Source organism: Sturnira hondurensis, unplaced genomic scaffold, assembly GCF_014824575.4.
Source record: "Sturnira hondurensis isolate 20B ecotype Veracruz unplaced genomic scaffold, ASM1482457v3 Scaffold0018525, whole genome shotgun sequence".
NCBI classification, from domain to species: Eukaryota; Metazoa; Chordata; class Mammalia; order Chiroptera; family Phyllostomidae; genus Sturnira; species Sturnira hondurensis.
This window is the reverse complement of record NW_028091156.1, coordinates 1,689,710-1,708,241: the sequence shown is the minus strand read 5'-3', so window position 1 is coordinate 1,708,241 and position 18,532 is coordinate 1,689,710. Positions and strand designations below refer to the sequence as shown.

Sequence of the window (18,532 nt, the reverse complement as noted above, 5' to 3'; positions counted from 1 at the left end):
GTGAACAATGAAGCTATTGTGCTCCTGCTGGAATCGGCTGCTCACTCTGTCACAGCATGAGGCCCTGGGCAGGGCCTTCTCCCCAGGGAGCAGGCGGCCCTGTGCCCCACTCCTCTCCCCGTGGCTCTGCTTTGTCCCAAAGTCCACCCCAGGGGTGAGAGGAGGGTCTCTCCACAGTGTGTGGTGACATGAATTCCATCTTACAACCTTTCCCGTTCTTGCCCCCAAATTGTTTTCTCCTGGCTTTTGGTCTACAAGCAGCTCTGGCTCAGGGAGCGGCGTCGGTAACAGCAGGTCCTGGAACGTGGACCTGTGTTCAGTGGTGTGCGGGGCGCACAGCACCCAGGAAGGGTCGCAGACAGAGGGGCTGCCCCTCGTGGAGGGTGAGAGCCCCTGCTAGGGCTCTGGGGGCCCCGACTGTGCTGGGCGCTCTGCCGAGGGGCGCGCACAGCCCGTCTCACTTCGTGTCCACGACCTTGTGAGGGGGCTGGTGGCTCGTATTCCCGTTTGGCAGATACGGTCCCTTGGACTTTCAATATACATACATTTCCTACCTTGTTTAAATGTTGGAGTAGGATTTGCTTACAGCAAAATTTACCCTTTTTAGTATCCAGTTCTGTGAGTTGACAAATGCATGCGGTCCACAACCAGCGCCACCACCAAGACATAGAACCGTCGTCAGCCCCCACGTGCCCTCCTCCTGCTTTGCAGCCGAGTCCCCCCCCCACCTCCAGCCCCCGCCAGCCCCGGTCTGCCTTCCGTCACTATAGCTTTGCCTTTTTAGGACGTCCCGTAAGTCGCTCCAAAGAGCCGTGTCTTCCTTCGCTCAGTGCACTGCTTTAGATGTTCAGCCACGCCCTGTTTACACGCGTGTATAAATGTACGATCTCAGGATCTGGTTCTTTGGTGTCACCAAGCAGCATCCAGTTACGTTTCTGCCCCCAGTTTGTTTGTCTGTTCACCAGCTGAAGTGGCATGCGCAGAAAGTAGAGTCAGAAACTATTCCACAAAGAAGGAGAATCAGAAATTCTAGAACAAGCCAGGAAATTAGCATGGTTCTCATTGTGCCTGAGAGCTGCTGGTGTCTGTCTGGGATGGCAGCCTTCCCCCTCCGCGCCCCCNCCCCCCCACCGCCTCCACTTCGAAGGAGATGTGATTGGGTCCAATTAGAACCTGGGGATATGGCATATGGTTCGTTTCAAATACTCATCTGCTTACCGACGGTGTCTGGGTGCTTCCATTCAAGATTAGAATGTTTGCCATTTGCTCTGAGTATCCGTTGCCGAGGTGAGGATGTGAATGGTGTATGTTCTCTGAACGAACCGCGCTGCTCGGTAATTAGAAGGTGGTGTTGCTTCATTCACAGGCGTCAGCAACTCTTCCGTTTCCTTTTCTTCCCGCTGTTATTGCCAAGTCATTTTCAGACCCCGAGAACTCTAAAAAGTAATGAGTGGAGTGGGCTTTCTCATTCTCTTGTTTCGGTGTGTGAATTGGAGTCCTGGAATTGTTCAAGCGTTCATAATGCTTTCCTGTCTATAAAATTAAAATTGAAAAGCTGCAGCTAAAGGCCCATAAAGAGTTGTCTCGCATTTGTCATTAAACCCGCCCCACGCGATGAGTTTACTTACCCTTAATTTAGAACCATCTTGCTAGTTTCAGAATTTAGTCAATCTTGTCATGCTAATTTCTTTATTTATTGTGCATCTTAAAATGGAACACATAAAGTAGCAGCCAATTAATAAATTAGGCTTTCTACAACCGAAATAAGAACATGTTAATTATTTCTAAATAATTAGGTGGCATTCAACGTGGGGGAGTTCCTCAGCGGGAGTAACACACACAGCCTCAGAAGATGAGGAAAATTACTCGAGTTTGGCATTGTATCAACAAATCTCTACTTTTTATAACTGCTTCCTGTTATGAATGTGGTCAATTAAAATAACTAAAAAATCCATGAATACTAACCTCCTTAATTCCTTTTAGCACAACAAAGGCACACAGCAGTGTTCCCCCTGAGCTTTCTCTTCGTAAGGTGGAGGCGAGAGTGTCCAGCAGCCCCGTAACTTAAAAAGGGCCGAGGAGAACCTCTAAGGGGCTCGGAGAAGCACCGAGGAATAACAAGAGTCCTAAGTAGGGAATGTGAAGGGAATGGGGACCTCAGACTGGAAGGGGCCGGGGCACTGGACCCAGGCAGGGCGGCCTCACTTGGCAGTCCTCACGGAGCTCGGGCTCATGCGCGTCAGCCGCAGGCATGGGGACTGGAGGCGCTGGCCTCTGGGACTTCTTGTACAGACTCGGCGGCGTTTCCTTGGCCGGGGTCTTTAAGAACAAAGCCTTCCCCATCTGTCCGACCTCCGAGTTCCCAGGGAGCTTCCTTCTTCTCTGCCCTCGAGTCTGGATCGACCCTCTGATTAAGTTAGATACTTCGGGATTAAAAGAAATCCACATGTTTTGCCACAAAAGAAAATAAAAAACCTTTTATCCTATACAATTATATTTTTAAAAATTTGCCCACTCTGGATTCGAGCCATTTTTACCTTTATCTGCTGGTTCCTGCAAGACACAGCTGCTGAGTGCCCGCTGCACACCCAAAGGCCTAAGAAAAGCCCCCGTTAATGGAGTCCCCCTGAAGAGCAAGCCAGAAATGGGCAGATATGAAAAAGGGCCAAGGCTACCAGGTCTGTGCTTCAGTTCTTACAGTGCCAGGCCATCTGCGTGGGTGACACACTGTCGGCGCCCACGGGTGAAGGAGGCTGTGTTTGGGCAGGGGAGCACGGGGGTGTCAGATGGTCGGAAAGAAATAATACTTCTCCCCCCCACCAAGTCCTTCAGCACGAATATCCACAAAAGAAACACGTTAGTATACAGGAAATAAAGTTTGCTTCTTGACCGCAATTCTAATATTTTTGTTTTTGTTTGGTATTACTTTTTTTTAAAGCAACCAAATGGCAAGAGACCTCAGAAGGGAGAATTTAAAAATGAAAGGACAGTGGTGGACTGTTTAGTTCTTTACTCCGAAATAAGTGGAAAAGAGCAAAGTTATTACAGGATGTCCTGGGCTTCAGGCTTTTCTTTGGGTGGTTTCGAGGCTCGGGCAAGGTGCTCCCATCCAGTTTATTTAGTGTGCCCCTCCACCTTAGTGCCGAGACCCCGCTTTAGATGCTATTTGTTTTTTTCAAGGTAATTGAATACCACTCTGTAGTTTGGGAAAGAATAAATGATTTCCATAATGTTCTTCGTTCCATATCTAGTTAGCAAGCAAAGAGCAGAAGGATTTTTAATATGAACAGGAGAGCTTCAGAGGATCACTTACATCCCTTTTGCTCTCGTCATTTCAGGCTGTAAAGACCGAACAGGCAGGTTCAAATGTGAAATTGCAAATACTGTCAATTGCAGGCGAGGACTGGATGTAAGTCCCCCTCCCTAGCAATCACGGTGCTGCTGTATTAGCAGTTAGAGAAGCACAGCCCACCCTTTCCGTGCGGTGCGTACTCTNCATAATGTTCTTCGTTCCATATCTAGTTAGCAAGCAAAGAGCAGAAGGATTTTTAATATGAACAGGAGAGCTTCAGAGGATCACTTACATCCCTTTTGCTCTCGTCATTTCAGGCTGTAAAGACCGAACAGGCAGGTTCAAATGTGAAATCGCAAATACTGTCAATTGCAGGTGAGGACTGGATGTAAGTCCCCCTCCCTAGCAATCACGGTGCTGCTGTATTAGCAGTTAGAGAAGCACAGCCCACCCTTTCCGTGCGGTGCGTACTCTCGAAAACCATTTGTTCCTTTATTGACTGAGCTTTTCATGCTGCCATGAGTTCATGTCAGTAATTTTTACCCAGGAAGATGCCAGCTCCTGCCATGTAGCCTTTCAGTGAAGTATACTTTGCTGCTGTTACTGGTGAGGCCAGCTCCTGGTCGTGGAGTTTGGCAACGAAAGAATTCACAGCCAGGAACTCCAGCGCAAGAGGAAGTTTATTTAGCATGCCAAGTGAAAGTGCACTTGAAGAGAGGGTTCCAGCGGGCCGCTCCGAGTGCTGCCTTGGCCTTGTGGATATTGGGTCCCAGAGGTAGACGAGAGCTGGCTGGGCTGTGTGGACTCGGGAAGCAGGTTACAGAGGCCAAAGAAGGGCCCTGGGAGACAGTTTCAGGGGTTGGCCTGGGACGAGCTGCCGCTGCCTGCTGCTCCCCTGGTTGCAAGTCTCATGGGGTCTCTTAGAAGAAAGAATGCAAAGAAAGAAGGCGCTCTCTCGCGCGCGCTCGCTCTCTCTCTCTCTCTCTCTCTCTCTCTCTCGATCGCACGCTGGGTCCTTTGCCTTAAGGGTTTTTATCTGTTTTCTAAAGGCAGAGATTTTAGGGAGGATCTCATCAACGTGGGTATATAGGGTCAGGGCTTTGGTCTCTAATAATTGGTCAGCACTTGGTAAGGGGTCATCGGTCATTGCATCTGGTCCTGATGTTAGCCATGACATCACTTTCTCTAGTTTTGCTGTTTTTCTGGGCTTGGATCTGAAACACAATGGAAGTCTAGGCGTTATCTCTAGTTTGAACCAAAACTCTGTCTCTGTGGTCAAGACTTTGTTCCTAAGGCTTTGTTCCTATGATTGTTTGCTGTGGGTCAGAACCTCACTGTCCTGAGAGCTTGATGCTTAAGGGGATGAATGTCTGTGCAAGGGAGCAGGGGCCAGGTGAGTCAGGGTACCAGAGAGGCTGGTTTGAATCAGCCATCTGTCTCAGTGTCCCCATCCCACTTGCCAAGAATTTTCCCAGCCTCTTACTTTCCTGTCTCAGTATGAGGTGTACCATTTAGATTTTCATTAACGTAAACATTGTGTGTCAACAGAAGGTAGAGCATTATTAGCTTGTGCAGTGTGGAGCCTCACAAAACACATACATGTCGTAGAAAAGTCATTAACTTCCTCATTCTCTTGCCAGCCAGATGTGTAACTAAATAAGCTGGGACCTAAGGAGACTCCCGCGCATTTATTTATTTAAGTCACTAACTTGTTGACTCAGAGATCTCATTGGATATTTACCGAACTTTGTTCTCTTTTTTTATCTCTATGTTTTTCCCTCTTCTACCTATGGTATGAATGGTAGGTGTGTTTGACGTACAAAAATCTATATGTATTTAATGTATACAACTCAGTGAGATACGAACACAACCATGAAACTATCACCCAAAGTTATTCATGCCTTTTTGGCTTATTGTAGTAATTTAAGGTGTGGATGGGCTCTGTTTCAGGTGAGAGAAAGGTTTGATGGTCAAGAGTTGAGAATACATAAGACATACAGGGGTTTTTGCCACCGATAGCCTGGGAAGGTTTAGAGCAGCTGTCTGGGGCGGTAGAGGCGAGGTTGACAAACCAAACCGGCGTTGGCCAACCAGCTTGCCAGACGGAATGAGGTTAGGTCAACACTTCATGACCGACACCAGACTGCTGTCACTTCTTTCTTTCCTCCCGTAAAACGGTGAATTCTGTAAGTACTCCTGCAGCGCCGTGCTCTCTTGCCTGGATGGCTGCAAAAGTATTCTGCCCTGCTGCTCTGGAATCTAGTTTCGCATGGAGGGGACCTCTCACCACCTGCCCACTCACTTGGGAGGGGAGACCCAGGTTCGCGAACGAGGCCCACAGCCACTGTGTGGCGTGGCTCCTGCTCACCCCTCCAGTCTCAGCTCAGTCTCTGGCTGGAACATGCCAAGGGCTTTCCTGTCTTGAGACCTTTGCTCTTGGCTTCCCTCTGCCTGAACTAGCTTTCCCATAGGTTTGTGCTTACCGGCTCTTCATCAGCCTTCAGCTTAAAGCTCACTTCCCCAGAGGGACATCCTTGACTACCCTGTGCAAACCAGGGACCCTCTCTTTGTCCTTTTCCGTTCCCTCTTTATCTCCATCACAGCACTAGCCATCGTTGCCGATCATTATTTGTGTTTGCCTGCTGGCTTCCTTGTTAAGGAAGCAGGAATGAGCTCATCAGTCTTGTTTTCTGCCCTGTCTTCAGTGCCCAGTACAGTCCTTATGTAATTATTGCAGCAGGTAACAGATTTGTGTTGCGTGAATGAATGAGTTAATAAGTAGCGTTGTTTGTCCAGCCCTGAGTTGAACTCTGCACGCGCTGAGTCGCTGATGTCAGAGGCTCAACAGTGTCCTCCTCCACTGACTGCTCACTCCCCAGTCATCCCTTTCTTGACTTCTCTTAAACTGGTCCCTTCCTCTCTGCCTCTGCCCCTAAGGCCATGGCCTCGTGCAGGTTCATATCTTCCCTTCCTGGACTCCCTGCCTTCCGTCCCTCCACCTGCCTGCGTGTTTTCCATGCAGATATTTGAACGACACATGACTAGACTCAGAATCCCTCCATGTCCCCATATTGCTCACACAGGATCAGATTCACCCTTTATCTGGGTTCTGGCCTCATGTCGAAGCCTTGCCTTCCTCCCCTTCCCCTCCGTTAGCTGTTTCATCCAGCCTTTGGTTTTCTGGTCTGTGGACATGTTCTGAAGTGGGTCCCCGAATTAGATACCCCCACACCTGAAAAAAGGGCCTCTAAATAGGAAAAAAGAAACCCAGCTTCCAAGCAGCAAGTGACTGTAGGCACAGGCGAGCCGTAGAGGACTGTGGGATGCCCCCCCCAACAATCACCACTCTGAACCAGGGGTCTCCTCCCATGCCCTGTGCTGTCTGTGCCCCTCCGCTTCCTCGTGCCCTGCGTCCTGCTTCTGTGCTCTCGGCTGACCCTTCCACGGCCTTCGAGCTCTGGCATCGTCATCTTTGCGGCACTCTCCTAAACCCTGCACTGCCCCAGACACGGGGCGTCTTTCTCTCTCTCTCTCTCTCTCTCTCTCTCTCTCTTCCTCCCTCCCTGTCTCCCTCCCTCCCTTTCTCCCTCCCCCCTCCTCCCTCCCTCCCTCCCTCCCTCCTTCCTCCCTTCCTCCCCCCTCTCTTCCTCCCCCCTCTCTTCCTCCCCCCTCTCTTCCTCCCCCCTCTCTTCCTCCCTCCCTCCCTCTCCCCCTCCCTCCCCCTCTCTCCCCCTCTGTCTCTTCCTCTCTCCATCTCAGCAGGTTCATGCAGGTCTGCCAACCACTGGACTCCATGCCCCTCAAGGCTAGGGCCATGTCTCACCTCTGTCTTCGGGGCTCCAGTGCACATGTGGAGACTGCTGGACTTGCTCCCTTTTTGTGTCTGTTGTAAATTGAAAGCAGAGGCCCTGGGAGGTGCTGCTGCAAACTGAGCAGACGAGGGAGAAGAGCCCAGACTGTTAAGAACTTGGGGCAAGTCTTCATGGCGTTGGCACAACAGGTGACAGTATGATCACCGGGATTGGAAGCAGGGACTGGGGCAGCAGAGACCCGGCTGTGGTCTGTGGTCCTGGCTGTGCGTTGGGGTAACCTGCAACGCTCCCAAAAGCACAGATACCTGCTTGCCTCGGAGAGACTCTGCCATCTCTGTCCTCAGTGGGACCTAGCCTCTCTGTTTTTAAAGGCTCTCCAGGTGGCTCTGTGTATTTGCATACCCACGGTGAGAGACCCTGCTCGCAGAGAGGAGAAACGGAGCTGGAAGAACAGTGGGTCTGAGTTTGAAGGGGAGCTGGACATTGCAGTGTCCCTAAAAGCACATTCTTGGCATGGATGCAGGTGGGGGCATGGGGGTGGGCACGTCTGGGCTACCTGGGTGTCTGTATTATTGGTAGGACGGGAGAGGAAGTCAGCACTCTGTAGCCTCCTAGAGTGAAGTAAAGCCTCTGAGATACTGAAAGAATTGGCATATCCCAACTAGTTCAGCTCCCATTGGTGATGAAAACAGGTTTTTTCCTGTGTGCTATTGTACAGGGTAGGACAGACTTTCATATTTGCTTCCAGAAAAAAAATCCTTGCCTATTTTAATGGATGATGAACCTTCCCTAATCCTGGAGTCTTACTTTTAAGTGATTGAGAGGGTCAGGCAGTAAAGTAAGTGTGGAAAGAAAACTGCCAGGTCTGTGTGCTCTTCACCCACTGAACTTGACTCAGAAAACCCGGTAAGAGGGCGAGGATGCTATACACCCTCTGTGGCCGGCATCAGAGCACTTCCCGGGGCGAGAAGTACGCAGAGAGAGAGATGTGCCGTCGTGTGTACCCTGAATGCCATCTTCGACACCCAGACTTCGCTAAGCATCTCGCCAGACACCAGCACACAAGGTGGACTGACACCCGCACCATTTGGGGCAGATCTGAGACTGGCTCGGATCTGAGATCTGAGGCCCCATGTGGCCACCGTGCCAGGTCCTAATGGGAGATTCCCACAAGCGATCCAGGTGGCTCATGAGCCAGCGCTTGGAGCGGGAGTACCTGAGTGTGTACCTGGGCAGACATTTCCAGTTCTCCCATGATGTCCAGCGTGCTCTCTGTGAAGTCATCTGCCTCACCCTGTACCTCCTTCTCCTGCGAAGCAGGGACACCTCCGGTCATCTGGTTGGGTTCACAAGGCCTCGTCAGACCTCTGTGTGGAAGGCCCTGCAAACAGCAATGCATACTTGGTCTGCGAGATGGTTACACAGGAATGAGCGGGGTGCGGGGCGCCACAGATGGCCAGGCCTTTTATCTGGTATCATAAAGAGGTCCCCTGGCTGCCGGCCAGGCCAGCGTTTACCGGAATGTAAAAGGCAGACTTATGCTGTCTGTTGGTGGGGCGCCCAGGGAAGCTCGGCGAGTGCGCGATCAGCCAACACGCACCTCCACGGGGGCAGAGTTGCAAGACAGCCTCTGAGTCCTGCCGCCCCTGTGCAGGGTCCCTCGTGGGTGTGGGGTAGGGCAGAAATAGCTGAGCCATTCAGTCACCTCCCCCCCCCCCCCGACCCCCTCCCAGGCCCCGAGCTGTGGAAAAAAAGGCCTCCCTGCTAGGTAGGCCCTCAGCCCGTGACTGGCTGTGCTCTGGAGTGACCACCCCACCCCCAATTCCCTCCCCGACACCCCTACCCCCAGCTTCCAGGAACAGAGCTCCATGTGGGTTAATCACAGACTACAGATGTGTTTTAGAGTAACTGGAAGAACCCTGGCTTCTCTCCACTGCAATTCCGGGCCCTGTCTTTTTGAAAATATGACTGAGCTATTAAAAATCATTCTTCTCCTCAGACCAGGACACATGCCTTTGAACTTGCTGCTCGTTTGGCGTGAGGCCCAAGCACGTCAGGGCTGCTTTACGAGGCATTCGGACGGACTGGTGACTTGGCGATGGTCGGCTCTGAGAGGCACGGGAGGGGACAGATTCTGGTGTCACCTAAGTAACTTCCCTTGTCCCCCTAATGCTTGCCCTTGGGGAAGCATGTCTAGACTCGGTCCCAGGACTCGTAATCTGAGAGTGTCCGTGTGGACCCCAGTGAAACTATCCCTTTGGCCTGGGTGCACGGATTAAATAAGCTGACCTGCTTGCTTTAGCAGAGACAGGTGCTTATCATGTTCTCCGGGTCTGCAGCGTTGCCCACTGTGCTCATTACACGTGCCCCCCTTAGAGGGAGTGGGCGAATCAAATAGTCGTCCTCGACCTCTTGGGCTGGCAGAGTGCCGTGCCGGGCTGGGCGTCATCCTCTGCGTGCGCTCTGTGCTCGGGCTGGTGTCTTTTGTACTTGAGAAAACTCGGCCTAAACCGGGACGAAGGCATTGGCAGTTAGGTGCACCACCGCGCATTTCAGAGTCTCTCCCATGAGCCTTTCAGGCCCCTCCTTATGCACAGTGGACCCACGTACGCAGGTGACTGATGGTGCAGAATGCGTAGTTGCGGTCTCCGTGGCAATCTCAGTCAAGTTCTCACCTGGGGAAGCTGAGGCACGGCTCGCTGAGGCGTGGGTGTCACAGCTGGCCACCGGCAGAGCTGGGGCTGGGGCTCCGGCCCCGTGACTTCCACTTTCACGGCGCTGCCTCCACGCACTCCTGCCTGCCGGGAGCACGGGGCCTCCATCGTGCTCTTGGTCCCCCTGTTCCGTAATGTCTCTGGAGAAACTGCGTCTGGGTTATGTACGCAAACCTTTGCCGTCACGGCGTTGCCCCCTAGTCACGACTTGACCTGTTGTGCCCGCGAGAGTGTCTTCCTCTCTGTTCGTGGAGGGGAATGAAAGCAGTGGTCCCCAAAGAAGGTGACTTGAGATGCAGAGGTATGTGGGTCAGGGGGAGCCAAGGACTGTGCTTTGGGTTGTCATGAAATCAAAACCCGCCCTGAAATCCTGGAGTGGGGGGTATTGATTTATCTTAATGACAGTTTCCAGGAGAAGTTTTTCCTGAGGAATCTTTGCATTTTCCCAGTCTCAAACCTCCCACCTTGTGGTGTTTGCACCATGAGATTGTCAGGACTCTGTGAGGAGGTGGGGTCACCAGTGTCGAGCCACCCCAGCGGTCATCTATGTACAGTGTGAACAGAACGGGCTTGAATGTGCTTTTGCAAGCAGAGTCAGTAGCCTTTAGCTCCATATAATCCCCACCCTGGACTCTCGGGAACACATCTTTCCAGTATGGGAGTTGGGTGCAAGGAAGCGTCTCCTCCTTAAATGTCATGTAACGTTTAGCTGCCTTTGTCTGTCAGCCATTCATGCTGGTGTTCCCCAAAATGTTGTCCTAAAAGCAGAGTCTTGGTGTGCACCCCAACATGGGTAGTTTCTCAATGGCCCCAGGTGTGTGAATGACCTGATTTGATATAAGTCCATGAGCTTATTTCTCTTGAGAAGTTGGTCACTGGGCTAGGAATTCCCAGCACAGAGGGAGGGAAAGAGTTGAAGCTGTAGCTGGAAGAGGCCTGTGGTAGTTCTAGGTGTCCCAAGTTCACATGCTCCAGGCTGTTGGCCCTTTCCTAGGAGCAGTAAAGAGGCCATTCCCCCTCCTTCGGGCAAGTCTGTGTGCCTGGGATTCAACCTTGAACCTGCAGTTGGTTCCAGTATGTGCCCTTGTGGAAATCCATAGTTGTTGTAGAGTCCTGTTTTTGCCTGAGAAGTAAAGCTTGTGGGCATTGGCAAATGCTGGCCCCTACGGAGAGAGAACTAAGTTCAGTGGTAATTAAGCAGAACGGCACTGCTAGAGGATCGGGCTCTTTCATCAGTTCTTCTCTTCAGCGTCAGCATTTGTTTGGACCGGGCTTTGTGCTCCAAGTTGCCCAAATGCTCCCCAGCTGGACTCAGGGCATTGACATGACCAGCTGCCTGGAGAAGGCTCGCCACCCTGAGAAGGGGCATCTCTTCTGGGCTCAGCCACTGCAAGAGAGCAGGTGAGGGAAGGAGGCTGGAGTTTCTTGGGAGGACGTAGAGTCTGGTACCCCGCTGCATCCTGCTAGGCACATCACTTGTGGGCACGGAGACCACACCCCTCGATAAGGTAGAGCAGGTAAACTACCCTGACAAAGGTCACCTGTGGCCTGGTAACAGCACCTGGATGCCGTCCTCCTCATCTGCATCACAGTCACAGTCATCATGGGTCCCACTGGCAAGTGTACAAGGGACTGTGCCTGTGGCCACCACAGCCATTTGGCCTGGTTCTTAGTGGATGGAGAGGAGTTCATCTGGAGGACCAAGTGGAGGAGGAGCCAGATGTGGGCAGGGTGGGGCTTGTTCTCAGTCACACTGTCCTCTGCACTCCCCTCCAGTAGGGCAAGAGTCTGTCTGTCTGTCTGTCTGTCTCTCCCTCCCACCAAACAAAGGCTCTATTCCAGGCCCTGGCGGCGCCTGTTCTGTAGGGTAGGGGTTGAAAACTCAGGCCACCATGCCAAGTATGACCCGAGTACTTCTCGAACATACAGAGGAAAGGGTTAGAAGGCATAGCTACCGAAAATCATTATCACTGAAGACACTTAGCTTCAGGGGGGTTACATTTCCTGCCAAGGCCCCACAGCCAGGAAGCAGGAATTCAAATCTACATTTTACGACTCTTCCTTTCTCTGTGTTCTAAGTATTGTGTCCAGTAGTTCAGTGGACACAAAATGTTCTAACTAGAACATTCTACTAATTAGAACATTCCACAAGTTGAGCTGCGTGAAGTTGAGAACTTGCCTTCTTTTTCCTTGTTTCCCTGGTCTGTAATGCCCACGGACTGGCTTGTGGTTGATAGAAGAGTGAACGCTCTATTTTTAACCGTTTTTCCACTTTGTGGAAGAGTCTCTTTTCCGCTCAAGTATAATCTGAACTGCTTTCAGTTGTTTTCGCCAGAGGAGGTGGAAATTGGTTCCAGCAGCGATGTTTCCTGTGAATTGAAAGAGTTCGAGTGCTGTTGTGTTTTAATCTATTAGTCCCAGCGTATTATCCGTGAACCTGAGCACCCCCATCAAAGGCACCGCACTTAAACTTGGTCTCCCTTGTGATTTTGGATTTCAGAAATTCCTAGCCTCTCTTCTGAGTGCACACACTATGTTTGGGCCTCATTATGCTTTGAAAAAAACCACTTGCCCCCCCCCAAAAAAAAAAACCAAACCAAAAAACCTCTCCTTTTAAAACGCTAGAATTATTAAATTACTGGAAAAGTTTATAAGTGTTTCGTAATTTTATTTCCCTGTCCTAGACCCATCTCTCTCCAGTCCAATCTAATTAGTGTTTGCCTGCGGATTAGATAACAGGAAGTACTGCAAAGTGGATTGCCATTCTCCTTTTCCTCCTAATGTGAACCATCTGAAATGAGCCCAGTGCACGGGTTTCAACATCAAACACTTGGGAGCCAAGCGAACGCATCTGTCAGAGTGTTCCAGATGCAGAGCGGGTCTGGGTGGCTGCCCTGATGTCTGAGCCCGGCGCAGTCACCATGGACGTGACCATCACTTCCCCGAGATGTGCTGCTCAGCCTGTCCCGCTGAATTCGTCCTCCCCCTGCGGAGGAAACTCAGATTTCCAATCCACTGGGACCACTGCCACCTGGCAGGGCGCTTCCTGCCCCGAAACCCAAAGGAAGCAGTTTTGGCCAATTGACTGTAATTGTGTTGAGTGGCACCCTTTTATGCGGTGGGGAGATTATCTCATATCATCTGGTACCTATTTTTTACAGTCAGGGAATGACGCTGGAGTATTGATTTATCACCTACGTGTGCGGGAGCGTAGACGGCTCACTCATTCATCCTGGGGCGGATGGGGGCAGGGGTGTGTGGGCCAGGTGAGCACCAGCAGGCCCGGGGGATGTTGGAGGTCGAAGCCAGGAGACTCAGCAGAGCCTGCTCCGGAGCCTGCTGCTGTCGGTGAGCTCGGTCCCGAGCCAGCGTGGGATCTCTTGTTCCTGGGGGGAAAGATTGCAGGTTCCACACCAGGGTCTGGGCACTCCCTGTCCCGATAGCTACAGGGGGGGGGGGGGGCATCCTTTTCTGCCATGGCCACAGGGTAGTGGTGGAAGGAATGAGTCACGTTACATGTGTGGTGGGAGAAGAACAGCCCTCTACTTCCGTGGTTGAATTTCCCCTCCTCGTTGTGGAACCAAGGTATCTTATTCCTACAGTGCTGTCCCCAGGGACTGTGGAAGAGCACGTCCCTCTCTCCATTCGTTCATGCTCTCTGTCACAGATGTTCACCGTGTAGCCTACCCCGCTGGCCCTGGGAAGAGCTGTGTGATTAGGTCGTGGCCCCTCAGGGCGTTTGAACACTGGCAGGGAGATGCTGGCCAAGATGGTCATGAATGACCCTTGGTGCTGCCAGGGGAGTAGGCAGAGTGGCTGGGGTGGGCTTAGGAGGGCTGGGCTGTCACAGGGGGCAGAACCAGAGACTTCCTGATAGAGTACATTCAAGGCTGAGTCCTGAAGGGACAAATGGGAAGGGAGCCAAAGACGTGGACGCAAGTGGTGCCCTAGGAAGGGGCAGGAGACCGCAATCCAGATCCCGACAGACTCCAGAGGGAAAGGGTGCCAGTGGGAAGGGTAGGCGTGGCGACCGCAGGGGACAGACAGGGTGGGCCGGGCTGGGGCTGGGAGAGGAGAACACGGGTGTGCAATAAGGCGCCGGTTAGTGGGAGAGCCGAGCTAACTAGAGGGCAGTTCGCACCGGGCCCTGCTGGGGTGTGAGGGAGGAGACGCTCAGGAGACTCACCAGTGCCCGGGCCTGAGGACAGCGGCGAGGGCCTTGTTGGGAATGACCTTCGTGGTCTCACTGTTGAAAGCAAAGACCCGTTTTTCGAGGACTTGTCCAGAGCTGTGCAGGAGGGTGGTCACACTGCTTCTGCGCCACTGCCCTCCAGAGTGGCCAGGTGACAGAACATCGGTGTTCTCCCGAAGCCGAGAGGCCCCGGGAAAGGAAGGCTCACCTGGGGACAGACAGATGGTCCAGTCTCAGTGCTGTTGGTGCCAGAACACATGTTCTTTCCTCCTCTCCTCCCAGCAGAGGGAACTTTCTCGGGAATCCTTCTGCTTATAGCTTGAATTATTTTCACCACCTGTGGGGCATTCGGCAATAGTACATTCTATTTTTGAAAATGATATAGGTATAAAATGAATGCTTCTCACCTATTGAGAACAAACTTCAGGACTTGGCCACTTAAGCCCCTTTTACAGAGCCAAGCTGAAGTTCAGAAAGGAATCTTTTCCCTAAATATCTTTGTCTTGAAGGATAGCAAGCGTCTTTGATATGTTTGGATAAGAAATAATGCAATAAAGACATATTGTTCTGATTTCATACCTCAGGGACTATGAAAAAGAACACACTAGTTTACTCTTACATTTGTAAACTAAAGACGTAGGTTTAAATTATGCTTCCCTAAGTAGTTTCTGTTTAGGTACGTATGTCCTGTTTATATAGGAACACATATGTGTATAACATGTTAGTTTTCTTCTTATACACACACACACACACACTGTTCTCCTCTTACCCGGTGTGGGGAGGAGGGGGGAGAGGCCCCATGGGGGCAGCCGTAGGAAAAGACCCAGGATGAAACAGGGAGGGTAGGAGATGGGAGTGGGGGGGGAGTGAGGGACCTGAGGGGGTGACTGTCGCCATAATGGACCCTCCAAGCTGATAGCACTTAGTGACGGCAGCTCCGTCTAGCTCCAATACAAAGCGCTCTCGAGCTGTTGTTTCTGAATGTTTGGGAACGGTTTCAGAGCTTGCCCGCTCTTTCGATGAGTAAATAGTCTTTGGCTCCACCCAAAGAGCAGCTAATTAGGTTCTGTCTGGTGGGGATTTAGTCGTGGGCACAACTGCAAGTCAGTTGCTCTGGCTGCACCCACAGTCTCGCCCTGCTTGGTGGAAGAAGTGAAGACCCGCTGTGAGTTCCACGTTGCAGGATTCACCGCCCCTTCCAAGTGTTGGTGCTAGAAATGTTGTCGGACCTGGGGGTTAAAGATATTTGAACTTGCGCCCTCACAGACATGAGTCACCTTTAAGCAAGCCTAGGAGAAACACGAATTCAAATGAAACATGGAGATCGTGGAAGGAGCGTACACATTTTGGTATATGCACGCTCACTGCCTCACACGGTTCTCGGGATCTTTTCTTCTGTGCTCCTGCATGGCCCCCAAATTTTTTTCTGCTTGAGTGATGTGGTTCTCACAGGGGTCATCCTGTAAACCTCCCCTGTCGGCGTGCAAGACCCACCCTGGTCGTGGTGACTGGGTGTAGCTTCCTAGGATAGGTCTTCTCTCCAACACCCACTAAGGACCTCGTGGGTCTTGAACACCTAGTTGTGAGCGGTGTCTGATGAGTGTGCCTCACCCTCTGCTCAGCTTCTTTGTGCAGCTGTCCAACAGCACGTTCTGTGGTGACAGAACCCTTGTCTCTCTCATGCTGACCAGCATGGCGCCGTAACTGGTAAAGTGGAGACATACAGGGGAAGTACGGGGCCTGCTGGCTACACAGGCAGACAGGCCTTGAATAAATGGTATTACCTTTTAAGCTGAGTTTTTATTTACCGATTTATTTTTAGTTTTTTGTAGAAGTCAGAATTGGTTCACAGACCTGGGTGTAATTGTCTTCCTTTTCTGAGCCCCATTTTGATGGATGACTCCATATTGACTAACGTGTTACCTGAAGGTCTCCTAACAAGTGACTCTCGTCTTCCCCCTTCTCCTTCCTGCCCTGTAGACACAGAGATGGAGGTATGTTTATACCTCCGTGTCAGCTTTATTGAGATACAGTTCACACACCGTACGACTCCGACGTTACAGTGTACAATTTCGTAGCCCTGAGTTGAATCACAGACTTGGGAGCCACGGTCACAGTCGATTTTGGAACATCCCTCACCCCTCACCCCAAAGGGAAACCCCATACTCATTAGCGGTCACTCCCCACTTCTCTCCAACCTCTCCCCACGAGCCTTAGCCGACTACCACTCTGCTTCCGGTCTCTGAGGGTTTGCCTATGGCGAGCATTTTATGTAAGTGGAGTCATGCACTGTGTCGGTCGTTGGGACTGGCCTCCTTCACGGCAGCGTGTTCCCAAGGTTCAGCCACGTATCAGCATGTCGTTTCATCACCAGCTACTGTTTCACTGTGTGGTTGTGTCAAATTTTACTCACTGATCAGCTGATGGACGTTTTGGAAATACCCACTTTTTGGCCGTCATTAATAGTGCTGCCTCAGACAGTTATGCACAAGTTGGTGTGTGAACACGTTTCGTTTCTCTCGGGTGTGCGTCTAAGGTGTGGAATTGTTAAACCATACGGTAAGTCTTTGCTTAACCTTTTGGGAAACTGCCAGACTGGTTTTCAAGGTGGTGGCAGTTTTAATTTCCTTTCAGTGGTATATGAGAGTTCCGGTTTGCCCACACCCTCATCAACACTTGTTATTACCCGTCTTTTTGACTTTGGCCGTCCCAGCGGGTGTGCATCGATGCCTTATTGGAGTTTGGGTGTGCCTTTCCCTAGTGGCTAATCATGCGAGAATCTTTTCATGTGCGTGTCGGCCATCTGTCTGTTTTCTTTGGAAAAGTATCTATTTAGATCTGTAGCCCTTTTTTAATTGGGTGATTTGTCTTCCTTTCTGTTCTTTTCATTTCACCTGGGCAGGATGCTGATATGCTTACTGGAGATGAGCAAGTGTGGCAAGAAGTTCGAGAATCCTTGAAGAAAATCGAAGAACTGAAGGCACACTGCAGTATCCTTTTCACCCGTGGATTGAGTTGTACTGTCGGGATTGCTTCCTTATTGGGTGAAGCCTGGTGTTAAGGCTGGGGTCTGATGTCTCCAGGGGCTCTGTTCTGTTCATGTCCCAGCCATGACTACAATGGCAATGGGAGTTGCCGGGCGTTAAATACCCTCAGCATAAACGGTAAGGACCATGAGTGAGTGGCTCAAAGCTCCATGTAAAAATGGATCACTCAGGACGGAAGTCAGACTGCACAGCGGATTCCCAAATCAGGGATGGGGTTTCTACAGGCAGAGGCTGAGACGGGGCTCACTTCCCGTGGAGAAGTTTACTTGAGCAAAAATGTGACAAAGGGGAACCACAAGGTGGGAAGAAAGAGACCAAGGCTGGCAGCAGAAATTACAGAAGGTCACTCACATGCCTTGGGGAGGGGGTCTCCTGGGCACGAAGAAAGTCTGCCGGTGAGGTTTCTAATCTGTAGACAGGGTTCTTCAGAGATTGTAAAGGAGAGGAGAGGTAGTTAGACAAAGAAGTAATTTCTGGAATCTGTAGCCCGGTGACATTTTGGGGCGTTTCGGGGGGGGGGGGTGTGACCGGAACTGGGCACTAAAGGAATGCAGCAGGAAGCCGAGATCGCCAGGGTGTGGCGTGGGTGCTGCACGTGAGTCTGTGGAATCACAGCTTCCCTTGGGAAAGTTTGTAGTTTGCAGGGGGAGTTTTGAAGAGGAGAGAAACGAGGCAAGACGTTTCTGCCAGATGCTGGCATGGCCAGGCGTCTCCCTGAATGGTCGAACGGCCGCCCTGGAAGAGATGGTGCTGACTGGGCGACTGTCCCTCTGAGCGCTTGGTCCCACCTCAGGCCCCTTCCACCGCTGACCGTGCACCAGAGTGAGGATCCGGAGCACAGGGTCCTCAGATTCCCAAATGCGTTTCAGTGGGGGGGGGGGGGGGGCGCAGGTTGGACAGTGGGATCGAGAGCTCAGAGGACCCCACAGGCTTGAAGTATTCTTAAGTCCAAAAAGATGGAATCCCACAAGAGGGTATAGAAAACCTTTTTGGGGGGTGAAAAAGGTCAACTGTATAAATATACACAAAGGCTAGCCGCAGAACAGAGGAAAGAATTTTAGGGTTTCAGTAAACAACAAATTCTAATCAAATTTCAGAGAATAATTTAACCCCCCTGAAAAGACCTCTCTGGTCCTGGGCTACCTTAATAGAAATGGAGAGCGGAGAATGAGAAAGGTGATCGTTTTACTGTGTCTGGGATTTTCTGTTCAGTTTGGGATGTAACTTATCAAGGGGGATGGAGAAACACTGAAATAAGTTTGGAGGAGTGGAACCAGAATCCAAATGGCATTTGACACCCTGTGTCTCAACAGGATTGCGGACATTGGGGAAAATGGCCAACTCAACGAGCTGTCACACGGCAGAGGGACACACAGACTTGTCCTGCGGGGTCCCAGCGGCAGAATTGGGGCCCATGGGTGACCCAGCCACACGGAATCCCAACCGCACGCCGACTCTGTGCCAGGGGCCTTGCC

At 51.4% G+C, this 18,532-nt stretch overlaps 1 protein-coding gene across 1 annotated transcript in view; it reads left to right on the top strand.

Moving 5' to 3' along the window:
• Nucleotides 1–18,532, top strand: part of SMYD3 (SET and MYND domain containing 3) — a 465,445-nt gene that overhangs the window by 367,626 nt on the left and 79,287 nt on the right. The window contains exon 9 of the mRNA XM_037069376.1: nucleotides 16,913–17,000. Within this exon, the coding sequence (XP_036925271.1) occupies nucleotides 16,913–17,000 (88 nt within the window). The remainder of the gene's footprint in view (nucleotides 1–16,912; nucleotides 17,001–18,532) is intronic.